The following is an 18,034-nucleotide window of genomic DNA, read 5'->3' as shown; positions in this document are numbered from 1 at the left end:
ACCCAGGCAGAAAAAAAGAAATCATCACATGCCTCAGTGTTTGCATAGAGTACATTCATGTATTTGGTGCTATTTTAGACTGTCAGCATTTAGGGATTCCATTTCTCACAAGCAATTGTTTTCTTCACTCTGTTGCATGAGTTGTTAGATGGTACTTCTCAACCTCTGAGTGGCAAGTCAATAATTGTCTGCGTCTGTATTTCTGATAACCTAGATCCTGAAATTCCATGACAGTAGACATTCAATTATGAGAAAATATTTCAGCAAAGAGCTGACTTGTGCTACTTTTGTGAAAGTAATTTAGCTCATTGTTTGGGGAAGTTTCAGAACAAAGATATTGTTCAATTAGCCCGTGCTCTGGAGGATAGTCTGTCATAACTGACCTATCTTAGCTGCCCTTATCAAGGAAATCTCTGTTTAGAATAGGTTGATCTTTGTGGATATGTATGTTGCCTTTTTTTTTCATAGAATCATAGCATCATCGAATCACCAAGGTTGGACGTGATCTTTAAGACCATCAAATCCAACCATCTACCTAGCACTACCACTGTAACCCTTAAATGACTAAACCGTATCTCCCAGCACCAGGTCCAGATGCCTCTTAAACACCCCTAGGGATGGTGACTCCACCACCTCCCTGGGCAGACTATTCCAGTACCTGACCACCTTAACAATGAAATATTATTTTCTAGTATCTAATCTGAATCTCCCCTGTCACAGCTTAAGGCCATTTCCTCTAGTCCTCTCACTGCAGGCGTGACAGAAGAGAGCTGCTCCCACCTTAGCCCCTACCTCCTCTCAAGCAGCTGTAGAGAGTGATGAGGTCACCCCTGAGCCACCTCTTGTCAAGACTAGACAAACCCAATTCCCTCAATCATTCCTCACATGACATGTTTTCTAGACATTTTATGAGTCTTGTAGCCCTTCACTGGACACAGTCCAGCACCTCTATGTCTTTTTTTAAGTGAGGGGCCCAAAACTGAACACAGTACTTGAGGTGTGGCCTCACCAATGCCGAGTACAGGGGGGTGGGTGATCACTTCCCTAGTGCTGCTGGCTACACTGTTCTTCATTCCAATATGCCATTGACCACCTGTGAACACTGTTGACACATATTGAGGCACTGTCAACCAGCAGCCCCAAGTCACTTTCTGCTGAACAGCTCTCAAGACACTCCTCCCCCAGCCTGAAATCTTATATATTGAAAAAGTAAGTCTACCACAATTAACATGTTGCACTGGAACATGAGCAGCTTAGTTGGTTTAGCTATCAGCCTAGAGCAAGTGGTACATCACACAAGAAAACAGTTCTGACTGTTTCTGCACCTCACTTAATTTACCTTGTGCAAATTCTTTGTACATTTGAGCTCCTTTGATTTGATTTTGGAAAGTCTAAATCTAGACAAGGTTGAGAGAAACAGACTAAATCTAGCTCCGAGCTAGGGAGCCTGAGACCAGCTACTGCTTCTTTTCCCTTTGCTTTCAAATCTTTGCTTCTGGATAACTGCTTCTCTGCATCAGCATGAAAATAAGAATTCTACTAGAGATGCTACAAAAATGAGCTGAGCAATTCTTTGAGGAGACATCATGACTTCCCAGCTGCTATCTTTTAGGGCTACCCTTCTGCAGTACTTGGGATAAGATTGCAGGAATCCCATGTGCATTGACAGAGGCTAAACAGACTTTGGGATAGCACATAGCATCTATCAGTAATCCAGAGAGTACTAAAGAAAATGTAGTGAAAAGTAAAACTCCCAGTTGCAGCCATTTCTCTGATTTTGCCACTCTATCTTGTATGTAAGTATACATTTTCATCACTAGAAGTTTGAGGAATATCTTCACTGTATCAAGGCAATATTCAGGTCAAATATAATTTCCCTTTCTTGTAATAGAATGTGTGCACAGAATAGATACAGGAATTACATGCCATGCAAGTGTATTCTGCTACCAAAAATATCCTTGTGCAGATATGTTTTTTGCTGGAATACACCATTTTTTATTGATGGAGCAGGAAAATTTCAACCATGATCATAGCTTTTGATTAGGCCTTTTTGAAACCAATTTTCATTCTTCCTTTTTTTTTTTCCTGCTGCAAAATTCTATATGAGGGTATTTAGTGTTTAAAAATTGCAATTTTCCATTAATGTTAACATTTCCCATTTAAATACTTACAGAAAAAAACAAGACTATTATTTTTTATTATCAAGTTAAGTTTTTTCCCTACAATTTGTTCACAAAGCTATGAATCAAAATGTTTTATTTCCATGAATTCTAAGTATCCTTGCATTTGATCTCCCAAAATATGAGACAGAATTAAAAAAAGCTTTCAGAAGGCAAGAAAGGTCAATTTGAATTGGGGACTTTGAAGATAACTCCATCTGCAAATGGTTTAGAAGAGTCCTTTCAAATCTATATTGTATTTTTGGACTGAGTCCTACTATTCAGAAACTCTAACAGTTAGCTGAGATGGCACAGAGAATAAATGCAACCAACAGATTAACTCCTTTGCAAATTGCTTATTTGGTGAAGCAAGGTTTGAAAGGAGGAGGTGGAATGTAAGTCTGAAATTGTGACTCAGGCTCAACTGCTTTGCTCAATTGCTCTTAGCAAGCCACAATCATACAAATCTCTGAATCAACACTAGGAAGAACTTGGCAATCCAGTCTTCAATAAAACATAAGGATTTTAATGTAACATTATATTTATATTTATAGTAAATAGCTAGTTGCCTCTCAAACATACTTTACTATTGTAAGCCAAGACAAATCTGCTCTGACATCATAATTACACAACGCAGGGGTTGTTGCGTTTTTCAAACAAAAGACTTCACCCCATATGCAGTATGCCAGGAAAGTTTCCAGTGACACTTTTAGTCTATACTGGGACAGTGGGCCTGGGGCCATAAATTTTGCTTCATGACAAATTATATTGTTACACTTCCTTGTTCAGCTCAGTAATGTAAACTACACAAATTCTGAATGGGCCTCCTGGTAACTTTAGCTGCAGGAGAGAGATGAATGTCCAACACACCATGTAGTTCATTACCTATGCACTGAAGAAGAATAACAATATTCCTTCTCTTTAGAATATTCAAATTAAAAAGTTGGAAATAGGGTTTTAACTGTGAGACTATTTATTACAGTTTATAGAAGAATCGCAAAGAGCTACTCATTTTTCTATTTCATTCCCAAAAGTCCTAGTAAGAAGCAAAATTCTCACTGAGTATTCTTTCCAGCTGAACTGCAGTTAGACAGCTAAATCAGTAATGCAGTATAACATGGTCATATTAACGTGGTGAGGCAGAAAAGACCATCTGCACCACCATGAATATGACTAAAATAGTGTGCCAACAAAATGCCTTTAACAGTGTCTAATGCCAGAAACATTTATGAATGGTATTTTTAAGAATTTCAATGTAATTTATTTTTAAAAAAATAATTCTACTATTAGTTACTCTTTGGACATAATAAGCTTTCAAAATTGATTTATAAGCTGCTTTGCAACTCAATTCTACATGCATTTAAAAGTAATGAAATAATTTTTTATGTACTTCATTAATTTCAACTGTAGGGAGTTTGTTCAAGTATACTTAGTAAGTTAGAAGAAATACATGCTCCCAAGGTGCACTCTGATGAATATCACTGTGTAGACTGAAAATTGGCACCTCTAGCTGCAGTTTGAAACATGCATTGCTCTGGTTTATGTAACACAGGTTTCTGTCTATTGTACTGTTGTGTGTGTATATGCATTAGATTAGTAGATTAGTAGATTCAGTGATAAATATTTGCAATTCAACAAGCTTTCCCTAAATTTGTTACGGAAATAAAGGAAGATTGTTACATGGCATTGTATTTTGAAGCGGGGGGGAAAGGTGGAAATAAATCGACAGATTTCTAAACACTGAGGTGTCAGGAGTAGAGTCTCACAGGTTCTTTATTTTATTTTACATTTTCCATTACTTGGATAAAAAAGGTGCAAACAATGAGGTGAGAATGTTTGCATATGTCACAAAATTATTCTGACTATTAGGTGAGATTCACAGATGCATGCTAGGATACTGAGTGGCCGAGTGGTAAAACAGCAAATGAAACGTTTTACAGACATAATAATAGAGACTAAATTATGTATTACCAATCAAAAAAGAAATATGTCAGCTGCTTTGAAAATCTCTTAAATTAGCACAGCTAGGAAAATAACTCAAAAAGGCAATGAAATATTGGCAATTATAAGGAGGAACTAAGATCAAAACAAAAAGCCATTGTGTCACTGACTGATCCCTGGCTCTGGAAGTAGCTCGAGCCATTGTCAAAAATTATTACATTAGAAATGAAAAGTAACTGAGAAGAGTGAAAAGGATACAATACAGTTATACTGGCATTCTTCAGCTTGCAAAAGAGGTATACAAAGAGAAATGCAGAAGATCCATGAAAAGCTGTAAACATTATTGAGACTATACAAAGGGGGTAATTATTCGGTATTTTTCATAGGAACCAGCACCCTCCCTAAGGCAACAAGTTTATAACGAATAAGGGGAAGTGCTTTTTCACAAACATAGGCTAAAATTATGGAATTGTTTCCTATAGGATCCGCTGCAGATCAAAGTACGACCATGTTTTAAAAGCGCTGAGACAAATTCATGGAAGAAAGGCACACCAAACATTCCGGTTTTGGTTTGAATACAATCTCTAGCTCAGAAAGTTTCTGAAATACAGATAGCCAGAAACTGAGTAAATCTGTGGAGAGAAATAACACAATGTAGTGGTTCACAATTTGCTTGTTCATGTATCCACTCTTGGAAAACATCAGAGGTCCAACAGTGTCCTAGATAGACCTGTGGTGTCATCTAATATAGCAAGTTTAGCAGTTCAACAGGTTTTCTGTTAAGAGCAGGGCACTCTCACCTTCATTCATTTAGAATGCAAAATAAATTGAATACTAAATACACAGGACATTCATTTCAAAGCATCAAGCGATTAATCTGTGCATCAATTGTTGTACATTTACTGTTCGGCTTAGGCACCAAAGAAAGACTGTTTCAAAACATTTCAGTATGGGTTGATAAATTTCAGTGTTAAATATTAATAAAATGTTGAGTTAAAAAGGCTGACAATTTAAACTGACTGAAAAAAAAATGAATTCTTATCCCAAACAGAATTTCTTATTCCAGTAAGAGAGAATAACATGCTATCTTGAGATGTCCTCCAAAAAATCATTCAAAGCATTGATTCACTGTTGAAAACACTCATGTAGCAAAGTGATGACTGACAAGAAGCCATTAAACAAGTCAGACCATTTATGCAATGACATCTGATAATTTCAATTGTTTTGATAATTTTGTTAAACTTTTTTACCATTGCTTTTTCTAAAATGGTTAAGATGTTTTCTGTACATCTGAACTCCCCTCCATCTCTGAGTTGTTTTACAGAAAATCTTACAATATTTGTTATCTGGGTTTGGTTTTTATAGAGGTAGTCTGTAGATTTTACAGTTTGTCCCTTGTAATTTCTTTATATGCACCATATTTTACTCTTCCTCAGGCAGTGACATTTCTTACTATTACACAGAGTTGTTAGTTTTCCACATACTCAGAATAGCCTGCCCTGACATTCAACATACTGAGCCCAACTCATCCCAACTCATGCAAACATAAATCATAATTGCACTGTATAGATGCAACTGAGGCTTGAGAGCTGCATTGCTCTTTTTTTCTTTCTCTGTGCTCCTTTTCATTGTAAACTCATTAAAATTAAGTGTTTCGTCTAGTCATAAAATGTAATTATTGGAAAGGATTGTGGCAAAACTGATACATACGTATTTTTCTTTCCTAAATGATTAGCACTGGTATCTTCCTCTGTAATTTGTAGCCAATAAATCCATAAATCAGCTGTACAATTTTAAGCACATGGAGTTCCACTAATAATAGAATCTACAAATATCTATTTCAGGATAACAGCTACCAAGCAAAGTAGTTCGACATGTTCTACCAGTCTTTTATAGATACATAGATTTTTAATTTAGAAAGGACCATCAGAACAGATAACCTTATGTCTTTTAAAACAGGCTGTAGAATCAATGCTGCTATCCCTATACTAAGCTCAAAGACTCGGTTCTGTCTGAATTACAAAATTCTTTAGCACCACAACTATAACAAACTTAGAGTTGTATTGTCATATTTACATATTCCATTACTAAGCATAGTAATTTATTAGGAATGGGTCAATTGTTAATAGCTATTATTATACATTGTGTGTGGAAAAAAAAAAAAAGCAGATTTTCATGAGAAGACACTAACATGTAATATTTTCTTCTTTTGTATGTATTTACGTGTAGGCAGACTTTTTGGGTTCCGGTTACCTGGATTGAGACTTTTAACGTACAGAAAGCAGTCCTTACCACAGGAAGACCCTGATGCAGTGGTAATAGATTCATCTAAGCACAGCGATGACTCAGTGGCAATGAAGCACTTTAAATCACCTACAAAAGAAAGCTGTAGTCCTTCAGAAGTGGATGATACAAAAGCACTGATTCAACCCAGTAAATGTTCACCTTTGGTTAATATATCAGGACCTCTTGACCATTCATCACCTAAACAGCAATGGGACAGGCTTTACCCTGACATGATACAGACAAGCAATCCACTAACCCACTCCAGATCAAAGGAAAGCATTTGTAGTATACGGAGAGCATCTTCAGTACATGACATAGAAGGCTTTAACGTCCATGCCAAGAATATTTTTAGGGACCGTCACACAAGTGAAGGTATGGTAGAAAGTCAATTATTATTGTCTGATGTATTAACAAAGGAATTACTTCAATTTTTCATAGCAATAATCATCACTTTGTAAACAAAACTAAATACAATAATCTCTATACATTCAAAGACATACTAAAAATATTAAGGGCCCAAATATGCCAGGTTTATTTATACTAAATATTGTTTCCATTTCTAAGGAGACTAATGGAATCATGGGGTTGCTCTTCTCTATTGGGATCAAGCATATTTGGGCCCAACATTCCTAAAGCTAATATTAGTATTTGGGGAGAAAAAGATCATGTGATGAATTTACTATTGCATGCACTGTTCTGTCGCATACTTACATATATTAGATTGTCTTTGACGGTATGAAATCCTGCTTCAGAGACCGATCGATTTATTTTTCTTAAATCTGAAATGTGTACATTTTATATTCTCTGATCCAACAACTTTTTCTCTCACACTGAAGAAAATATCCTCAGCAATTCCATTGAAATGCTTTGTGTAATGATTAGTGAAATACTTAGTGAAATGGTGAAATGCTTATTGTAAAATTCTTATGTGCAATTTTCTCCTTGTGCTAGTATATTCTTGCAACTAGAAACATTTACAAAGATGTTTCCTGCCTTCTCTATCTACTGTCTCTCCTAAAGTCATGGAGTGTAATTCATGATTTCTTCTCAGAGACAGAGAGTTTGAGAATCTTGGGAAACAGCTTAGCAAACAGAGGCTTGAAATCCCTGTGAATTGAGAGGTCCCTTTGAAAATGGCTTTTGAAGAAAAGTGCCACATACACAGTGGTTTTGCAGCTACTGATGGTCTAACCAGTTGAATGACACACCCTTTTATTCAAGCCACGTGACAAGGAGTGTATAAGGAAGGTTTTAAGATTTAAAAAACATATGTCATGACATACTGTGTACAGATTCATAAATTAGCAGGAAAGTGAATTTTCATTTTCAGTGATGGCTTGGTTTTGTCCTGTTCATTGACTGCAAGTGTAAAATTCCTCTAAGTTCTCCTCCCTTTTGGAAGGTCCACATCAAGATCCCTTTGCTTCTGTACATCTCCTAAAATATGTCTGAATGTTCCCCTGACACCCAGATTAACTCCTAGAATAGCATAAGTAATTACTCCTTCCAGTTACTCTTCCTGTATTAAATATAATATGTAAGTACTTATTTTCTCATTTCTGTTTCTTTTGAACAATGATTTTTTTCACTTTGAATGAACATGAAAATTCAATTAAATCCATCCTAAAGCATATAATTTTGTATACCACATGTTCACATTCAAGCCAACATTTCAAAATCAGAATGTGGAGGCAAAAATCTCCTAGGCTGAACTTTAGTATGTGCTTTAGACCATTCCATAAGCTTCATCTTCTTTTCAACTTCCCCATATATTCAAACTTTCCATTCAAATAAAACACATTAAAATATACCTGTTTTGTCAATTTCTATTTTCAGAACTTATTATTATTAAAGCACTTCCCAACTGGTTGTTCTTCATAGAATTATATGACAAAAATGTGTAAAAATCAGTTTGAATAGTGTCTTTGATTACAATGGTAGAAATCTCTTGCAGAAATCACCACGTAATTTAATACTTGCTGCTTGAATGAGCAAAAATTTCTCCATTTTACTGAATAATATTTTTCAAATGCTAAATACTAAGAAAAATAAATTTTACCATGAGGAATTAATAATCCAATTGAATTCCTATGACCTCTCAAATGACATGATCATTTACAGTGTAAATATATAAAACACTATCACTACTTTTTCACTTTGCTTAAGCTACAAAACAGCAGAGAATCTGACCCTAATTTTAGGTCATACATACACATTCTAGAAAATGCAGCAGAACAGTGGATGGGTCTCAGAATTGCATTAGAATTAGTAACCATCCTTGATGCCATCTGCTTCCAAGTGTATTAGAATTGGGGACCTTATGCTGAAAAGTGTTTAAATTTAGCCAGCAAGTCCTGCTTGCCTTACTCAACAGTGAGCCATAAAACCCTATTATTGCTATAAAATTATCAATGCAAGTTAGCCAACTAGACTTCAGCCTAAATCATCATCTCTGGGCTCACAGATTCTGAGCAGAAGCTGTAGATACTATGCTGGAGAATGTAAAGCTCTAAGTACAACAAGTAAAAGTAAACTACAGTCCCAAAGGGCTAAACTGTTACCCAAGGAAGCATAGGGTTTAATATATTTCCCATTCCATTTTTGTTGTTTATTGATCCTAATAATTTTTGAATTTTCCCAATCATTTGAAAACTACTACTCTATCTGAAAGTGAAATTCGAAATTAATTTTTTCCTATCTTTTCCAGTTCAAGTAATATTAATTGAAAAAGCATAACAGAATTCTGACAGAATAGAATAACATTATTTGGCTTAATACTAGCTATAGCAATTTACCCACAGTAAATTTTTTTTTCAAAAGTAATGTAATTGAGAATATAAATTATTTCATGCCTGAAATATCACTTTAAAATTATCATAGCTGTGGTCATTGTGGGTCACAAAGTATTACAGTAAAAATGACAGTTTAGGATTTTTAATTCCTTTGAGTGTATTTCATTGAGTTCCACTCTGAATTGGCTTATGTGACAGCAAATGCAACAGGGCAGGGAACTGTCTTCCACTTACCACCCAAACTGCACTCAAGCCTGTCTCACCTAAAATGCCACCGATCCAGATTTGCAGGCAGACACAGGTTCATAGGGAACGTCTGGAAATTTTGCTGTCTTCAGAAAGTGACCTCAGTAAGGTCCCTGCAGCCTTATGAAACAGCTGCAGACTTGGAGCCTCGCTCAGCCTGCTCTGCAGTACTGCTACAGATGCCTGGCACGGGAAGGCATCGCGTGGAGCGGAGCTAAACACTCATCCACAGCACTGGGCCTGTAGGCCCAGCTTGGCGCGTCCTCGGGAAGCTGAGGAGAAGCCAGAGAGGACACAGGTGTGATACGCCACCTCAGACGAGGCCCAGTGTCACCTCCAACGTTGCTCCCTGCAGGAACAGGGCTGCTGCAGGGCAGCCAGGGCACAGCCACCTCAGCCTCAGGAGTGTCCTGTCAGCCTGGGACGAGGCAGGTGAATATCCATTTAAGCCAAAGCACCTTTGAGAGCAGCTAACCTGGTCACAGTGACCAGTAGCGTCAGGAGCAAGTCCTGCTAGCCCCATCTCACATGCCCTCCGAGCCACAGCTGGGCAAGGGCATGACACAAGGGGAGGGCAAGCTGTGGGCCATGCTGTAATCCCATGAATAGGGGCGGCATCTTCCTATCCACCTGTGTGGCTTCTTTAAAGTAATAATAGCAACAGCAGTGGTAATATTCTCCCTGAAAAGGATGAGAGGATTCAGGGCTAGGTGGGCTTGGGAAGACAGAAAGCTTTGTCACTGTTTCCTAGCATAAAGGCACCTAAGAGCTGAATAAAGGTTCATCTTTCTCCAGCACTACTGAGAAGCACACTGCTCAGCCTGCTGCCATGGTAAAACCTTTTCCTCCCGTGAGTCCAGGCAGGCATGGGACCTGGGGGTCTGTGCTGCGCCGCCTGTGCAGCCCCACACCCCATGCAGCCAGACACAACTGCACCACTGCTGTGGGTGCCTCAGTTTTACCTAATTACCTGTGACTAACTACCTCTTCTTGGGTTGGCACCTTTGACCTCCAACCCACTGCCAGACTTGTGGAAAAACAATTTTATCATGTTACTGCTAAAAGCCAGTCCTACTACCTGCTGATCTACTCCAAACACTTACAGATGATCTCTCAATTGTCAAAGTGACTTTATCTTGACTAAAAGCCTATATAATATAATCAAGGAGGTGCAACAATATTTCAAAGCATACACAGTTTGAAGCAATATTTTCTGCTATTTTTGATGTAGATTTTAGTTGGGGTTTGGGGTTTTTTTTCTCTTTTCCTTCTCTTTTGTTATGCTGAAAACCAGACAATGGTCGCTATGTCAAAGGTAAAGTATACATCTAGACTGTATCTTCCAGTGTTTCAATGAGCCACTTTTTGGCATGTTACTTTGCCAGCTGTATGAAATGTTCAAATGCAACATTCTCATGCTGACCTCTCTAGGGTGCACTACTTAAATTATATTTGTTAAACATGTAGTTATTCCCTTAACTATAGCCTCAAAGCACTAACTACTAATCACTGGAAAAAGTGAAGGCATGGTTAAAGGGCCCTTTGACTTAATTATCTGTTAATTCAAAAAAAGGAAGGGAGGGAGATATATCATAGTTACTTAATTCAGTGCTATTGTCCTTAAGCAGGCAAAACTACTACTACCAGGAGTTTTACCTGTGAAAGGATGTATAATCCTATGGGGACATTAGCAAACAATCTACTGTTATAAGGTGCTTAGTTTTCTGTTAACTATCTCAGAAATTAAATAATTGGTAATCAGGACCCTTGTGGAAGTATCTTCACTTATTCCTCTTTTGTCTCTTTAAAACTAGTTTCACGCTCCTGGATGGCAGGGGGTATGGTTTCAAGCTTCCTGTAGCATTAAAATGTGCATGCATGAACTTCATTGCCAATTTCATGTTTAAATTATATTCAGTGCTGTTACAAAACTGGTTTTTTTCACCAGCACTGAGCTACATCTTTTAGAAGCAATTTGAACATAATTCATAAGCGGCTTCCTCCATTTCTAGAGAACACTTCCTAAAATATTCAGTTTAATTGCCATATTTGTAGCTATGTCAGAAAACTGGTTTGTGACTTCATGCATGATGCAAAAAGTGTGTGTACCTGGTAAAATCTCTCTAAACTGCATGCAGTGCATGACCTAGATTCTATAAAGTGATTTGTGGACAACAAAATCATTGCATTTGCTTCATGTGTATGTCGGTGAAATCTTGGGGGAAAAATATGCAGTCTCTGTACTTTACAATAACTTTTATAAATGTATTTACTGCTGGTGAAAGATGATGGATTGGCAGCTCAGGAGAGTGAAATCATTTCTCAATGCATTGTATAAGCAGGGACAATGGAATTCTACCATGAGAATGAGGAGCTCAAGCTTAACCTGAATGATTCTCCTTTGTAGGCTAGGCGGAAGCATGTCATTCTCCCTGCTTATTCAGTTCTTGGCCACATTGTTGAAACTGTCAATCAGGGTGCCAATTAGTCTCAATTGTGATTGTGATTTGTTATGGCCCTCTTTTTCTGCTTCTTTCTATGAGAGTATAGCAATGGTCCACTAGCTGTCAAGTATCAACTCAATTGCTGTCAGCCTGGGCTGCACTTCAGCTAATACTGTCTTTCCGTTTGGTAATTACCATTATCAGTGAGGTGCGTTTTAACTTTCACCACTTTCTAAAGCGAAAGAAGGAGGGGAAAAAAATCAAGGTTTTACTCCCATGTGCAATGAACTGAAGTCTAATATCATACTCTAGGGCATGAGTCATAGATAGCAAAGGAGAGAGTAATTCCCTTTAGAATAGAAGAAATCAAAGATGTAAATGCCAGAAAGCAAAAGTTCAATGCAATTTAAGCACCTATAAAGTTACTAATAAAACAAAATCTTAGCTACTATCTAGTCATGTATTTGCCTAAACTATTTCAGTTTCATCTTACCTTTGAAATCCTAAGTTATCAAGAATCTTGTTCATATAATAAATGGCTCCAACTTGATACCCTGCTTATGTCTAAACCTACTCAATATTCTGAAACTACTAATTGCTACAACTAATAGGAAAGTAGATCTGGAAAACTACAGTCTGAACAAGTGTACGCAGCACACATCAGCCAGAATAGTCACCTCGCTATTTATGAGGAGACTGTGTGCCCTAATATCTTTAGAACACTACTTTTTAATAGACTCATGTAGATGATGTGAAATATTGATTCAGGTCCCACCTAAGCCAAAAGGCATTCAAGTACAATATCACAATTCCTTGGTAGTATTCTCAATAGCAGGCTTTTTTAGCATTCCTTGTGGGAGAAAGGTAGTGCTTTCTTCCTTTTTTTCAATGAAGTTGTTCCACAAAGAATATACTAGGTTCATTGCTCTGAGGACTGTTTTGTAGGTTAATGGTTAGAGCACTCACCCACAAAATTTTGTTTATCTCACATCACATCTGCTGCTCACTTTGTAATTTACCCCATAGGCCTAATCCTATCCCATTGACTGTTCTTGAATCATCATACACATTCTTGTGTAGTTTTCAATATTTTGTTAGCAATGACAATTGAAGAAACACATTTTGTGAGTTTACTAAATTTTCTGGTTTCTTTGAACTAAGACATGTGAACATGAGCAATATATGGATTTTGCACTCTTCTATAATAATGTGTCCTATTTCCATTCTTATAACCAAATGAAAATAGAGTTTTTATATTCAACCAGAATTATAATAAGAGCACGCCAGCATTCCCACTAACATGAAAACAAGGATAGATGCATTATGTACATTTCAATCCATTGACTTCAAAAAAAGTATTGAGGGCTATATGTAAAGGAAATGTCCTATTTATAACCAGTACTAGATTTGATAGACATTAGCAATAGTTATTTCTTAAATGTTGATAATTTTTACTATTAACAAGTAGTATACAGAAAAAAACACTTCTTAACTACCCTTTAATATACCCCACTCAAACATTAATGACAAATTTTTATCTTCATTTATCAGATACTGAATATGTGTTCTGATTTTTCAGGGCCTTTTAATCATATCAAGTCAAGTCTGTTGGGATCCACATCGGATTCAAATCTCAACAAATACAGTACAATCAACAAAATTCCTCAACTCACACTGAACTTTTCAGATATCAAAAGTGAAAAAAAATCTTCATCTCCTCCTTCTTCGGAAAAAGCAATTATTGCACCTAAGGTGAAAGACCGAACGCACAACGTAACAGAGAAGGTTACCCAGGTAAGGTAATATCCATTATTGTAGTTCATTTTCAGTTTTGTGGAGCTCATTATCAGTGTATTCAGTAGACTGTTACCTTTTCATGAATGATTTTTCTATCTCCGAGATAATTTGATGGCTTTGAATCTTCAATTCAGTTGCATGAGGTATTTTTCAACACTAGATGATACTGCTAACAAACAAAACTCTTCAGCTCTACTTTTCAATGAAAAAATGTAGTATGCACCAAGTGCCCCAAAGAAGTCTATTAATTTCAGTGATCACTGTCATTCATAAATGTTAGTTTCAGTCTTCTAAATTTTTCTCAGCTTTATGAATTGATTTTTTTAACGTAAGGCACAACATGATAACAAATGGTAGGTGATTGTGCCACTGGTATAAATTTCATAATTACATCTTGTAATTTCTGTTCCAGTTCTTTGGCTTTTCATAACGCTCTTTCTTTTGGGTATCTTTTCCATATCTGTGCAACAAAAAGGCTGTCAAAGTGAAAAGCAGATACTTTTGGACTGGATGTATGATTTATTCTGCCATACTTCTGAATGAGGCATATAATTGGAACAAAACTGTAAACAATTCAAGATAGTGCATTTCTTCACTCTAAGACAGATGCAGTGCCCTCTGAAGACAACAGAACTTGTGTGCTGGTTTGAAAGCAAACCAGTGAGAGACTCCAAGTCAGAAATAAAATTTAATAGGGAAACCAAAAAAATAAATGCAACAGTACAAAAAGAAACCACTGACAGAGTCAGAAAGCAACCTGACACCTTGTCAATCAGGGTGTTGGTAGTAGTCCGATTAAATGGCGGCTGCAGTCCTCATGGAGTGATGGTTCTGTTGGAGCAGTCCTGTACTGTAGATCTGGTCTTCACCTGAAGGCCCAGTGGTAGCTCTTGTCCTCTGGGAATACAGCTTATATCCATGTGGGAATGCTTAGCTCCCCTCTCATGTGGGAATGCTTGGCTCCCTCCTTGGGATGAAGCATCTCACAATGGGACGATGTAATTCTATGGGTCATGCATGGGTCCCTGACAGCCCATTAAACAGAGATGGGCACCTGAGGGAGCCATCAGGGATGAGTAGGAGATAAAGAGCACTGACCCACCTGCTTTAACAGCTTGTGGAGAGGATAATAGAACACATACCATTGGTTACACCCTACATTGTAACGTAGGACAACTTGTCATTATCATTTTATCATTATTACATTTGTGTTGTAGTCTCATATGGAGATTGACTAGGACAGGCTACCAATGTGCAATATTCTGAAAAAAATATTCAGATATAATAGTGTCCCAAATAACTTTTATAGTGTTAGTAAGCAGAGGGTTGGCTCTTAAATGCCCATCCGCTCACAGACTGAAATAGAAGTGCTTTGTATTAGAATGCAAATAGATACTCCATAAGGAAGATCGTGCCAAAAGTAGCTTTCAACTTAGAATCGTAGCCTTTTTTAAGTTGGAAAAGGCCTTTATCATCAAGTCCAACCATTAACCCAACACTGACAATTCCCCCAGTAACCATGTCCCTAACTGCTGACCTGCATTCTATAGACCAGACTGGATCTGGTACAATGCCAGATATGGTCCATGTTCCTACTCCCTTTGACAGATACAAAAAGGAATGTATTGTACACTCTCCTAGAGAAACAGAGATAAAAGTTCTATCAGTTCTATTTTGAGATCAGTTAGTGCCTAAAAAGTAATTGGATTTTTATCTTTCATATATTTTGTCTTTGATAGCTGACTTGAATCTGCAACCATTGTCCTTTTTTCTATGGTCAGTTGTAAAAGATTTAATCTCTTCCGGATCCATTTTGATATGTTTTAAATATTCATAGTAGTTATACATAGAAATCTTTTCACAGATAATATGGCAAAAAGTCAAGTTACATAAAAAATACTAATTTTTGTAAGTTATCTAAGCATGAGGCAAGCTAGACCTTTTTTATTATTTTTTATTTTTTTTTATTATTTTGATTTAATTCAGACAGGCTAATTAGTGCTAGAGTATGTACTGGTGACACCGAGGGGAACTCACACGACACATTTGAAAAAAAATCTATGTTCATTCTCCAAATAATTTAGATATTATGAAAAGTTCAGTGGAAATGGCTTGGACCTGCTAAACCTATGTTTAGTTGCTGCAGCATCCTAAACTCTAGAATTAGGTACAGGGAGAAACTCCTAGGAGGTACAAATAAATGTAGGTGTACAATATTACAATGATCAAAGATCTAGTTAACTAGTTATTCATGAATTAGATTAGAAATAGATGTTTGGAAGATTAAAGTGGCTAGTATTAGTCCTCTTTGTGTTTCTGATCCCAGTGATTTCAATATGTTTCATTAGAATCAGCACTTTGAAGGTTCCACAGCATGTCTGCCTATAAATTTCCTTGTAAAATTTTTCATAGGCCATAGTTCCCTTTTGTACATGCACAATAGTGCAAAAGTGGTTTTGGAAGGTTTGAGCACAGTGATGAGAATAGGCTGTGGTGGAAACATTATACGAGATGGTTAGGATATGCTCATGCTGGCACAGTACTGAAAAGTAAATCTGTGAAACATGAAAAATGCAGAGAGAGCAATATGACGTATTTAATCTATGGGACAATATCAGTAAAAGAGCAAATTAGTATAAAATGGCCATGATAAATTTAAAGGTCACTCTTAATCAGAGTAGTGACGTTCTGAAACAGTCTTCTAATAAAAGAAGTTAGGGCAGAAAACCTAAATGTTGTTAGAAAGAGCCTGAAAAATGTATTATAGGCATAGATAACATGATGTATTTTTCTGGGATTGCAGGACTTGATGACATGGAAGGCTGCTTCCAGACACATATTGCACCAATCAAACATCCATCCATCCATCCATCCATCCATCCATCCATCCATCCATCCATCCATCCATTTCTCCCTTTGTACTGCTATTATTTTTCTCCCTTGCCTCAGTCTTGCTGAGAAATTTGGTTCTGCTGTTACAACCTGACATTTCCACTATTGTGGCTCTTCACTGTGCACCTCAAAATATAAAGACAAGGACTCTAGTAGGCACCACACTAATGTGTCAGTGAGCCTCCCAGTTAGATCATGGCACGCTGGATTCTCCATCAAACCAAGTATCGGTATCACAGGATGCAACAAGTTCTTTCCAGAGATAACAGCTGTATTACTTCTTTCATGTCCACAAGCCAGAGAGGTAACAAGATATGAAGACAGTGAAAAACAAAGGGATGGCACATAGCAAAATTCAAAGGGTAAGGAAAGAATAATGAATACAAATAAATGAAAGAGTCATGGACACTGTGTTTAGAGGAAGTGTTTAAAGAGGAGTGAGATACTTTAGTAGTCAGATTTTAGTGGAACAAATTAGGAGCAGACAGAATAAAGTTTAGAAAATAATTTCAGAAGGATCAGAAAACATCATGGGACAGTGGTTTGTACTTTGAAAACTATGAGCTTTGAAATGCAGGTGGAGAAAATAAGATTTCAATACAGAATTTAATAAAGAAATACATAAAATCCACAGCATCTTGCCTTTTAAATAACACCGAAAATATTAATCTCATGAAAAATAGCTATGTTATAAATTCTGCTGCAAAGACCCTTCCAATACTATCTTACTACTTAACAGAAGTGTTCTGGACATTATGTGGACATGAAAATTGCTGCACAAGTGATGGTCCTGAATAAGTAGATTCCCTGATTGCTTTGCTTGGGCTGCTTTGCCTGGTTTTTCACCTGGGTCTTCACTGGTAAAACTCCCTGTGTAATGCAGAGTAGCAGAACATCTTCTGGATGCCTATTTCTGTAGAACAATGACTTAGAGAAATAGCCCAGTAGAAGCTGCCAGATAGCCCTTGTTGTTAAATTGGCATTGTCACATTCCAATGTAGATATTTGTCACTAAATTAAATTTACATTTCCATTCCACTTTACTAAAAATCGGGAAAGCCCAACTTCTGCTGAAATAATTCATCCCACTTTAATCCCTCCCTTCAGGAGGTGGGGGGCTAATGTTTCACATTATAACTTCCAGAGGTGCTAGGCTGGCTCTCTTCTAAAAGAGTCTCAACTTTCTTTTTCCATTATTCTTTTTCTTTTTTTTTTTGACAGTCATTTCAGGGGCACAGTCCAATTTCTGCACTCCTCTGCACTGACAGGTTCAGTTGGGGTCCTGACATTGATTGCTAGAAAGGGAAAAGTCTTCCTAGAGGCACAAAGTAGACTTTTAGTAAAGAAAGCAGTAGGGCAAAAATTTTATATCTGTTCCTTAACATTTTTTATGAATTCAGAAAGGGGACTCCTGGCCTGAAATTGCAGAGTGCCAAAGGGCAAAAGTAAGTTGTTGACGATTTGGATGAGGGGATTG

At 37.0% G+C, this 18,034-nt stretch overlaps 1 protein-coding gene across 1 annotated transcript in view; it reads left to right on the top strand.

Moving 5' to 3' along the window:
• LOC103797841 (potassium voltage-gated channel subfamily H member 7-like) overlaps nt 1-18,002 on the top strand; it is a gene marked incomplete at both ends in the record, with an annotated part of 26,773 nt that extends 8,771 nt beyond the window's left edge. The window contains 3 exons of the mRNA XM_009070076.1: nt 6,334-6,758; nt 13,448-13,662; nt 17,958-18,002. Of these exons, the coding sequence (XP_009068324.1) occupies nt 6,334-6,758; nt 13,448-13,662; nt 17,958-18,002 (685 nt within the window). The remainder of the gene's footprint in view (nt 1-6,333; nt 6,759-13,447; nt 13,663-17,957) is intronic.
• Nucleotides 18,003-18,034: the final 32 nt, after the last annotated feature.

This window comes from Acanthisitta chloris, unplaced genomic scaffold (genome assembly GCF_000695815.1).
Source record: "Acanthisitta chloris isolate BGI_N310 unplaced genomic scaffold, ASM69581v1 scaffold10752, whole genome shotgun sequence".
NCBI classification, from domain to species: domain Eukaryota; kingdom Metazoa; phylum Chordata; class Aves; order Passeriformes; family Acanthisittidae; genus Acanthisitta; species Acanthisitta chloris.
The sequence above is the reverse complement of the archived record's forward strand: the minus strand, read 5'-3'. Positions and strand labels throughout refer to the sequence as shown.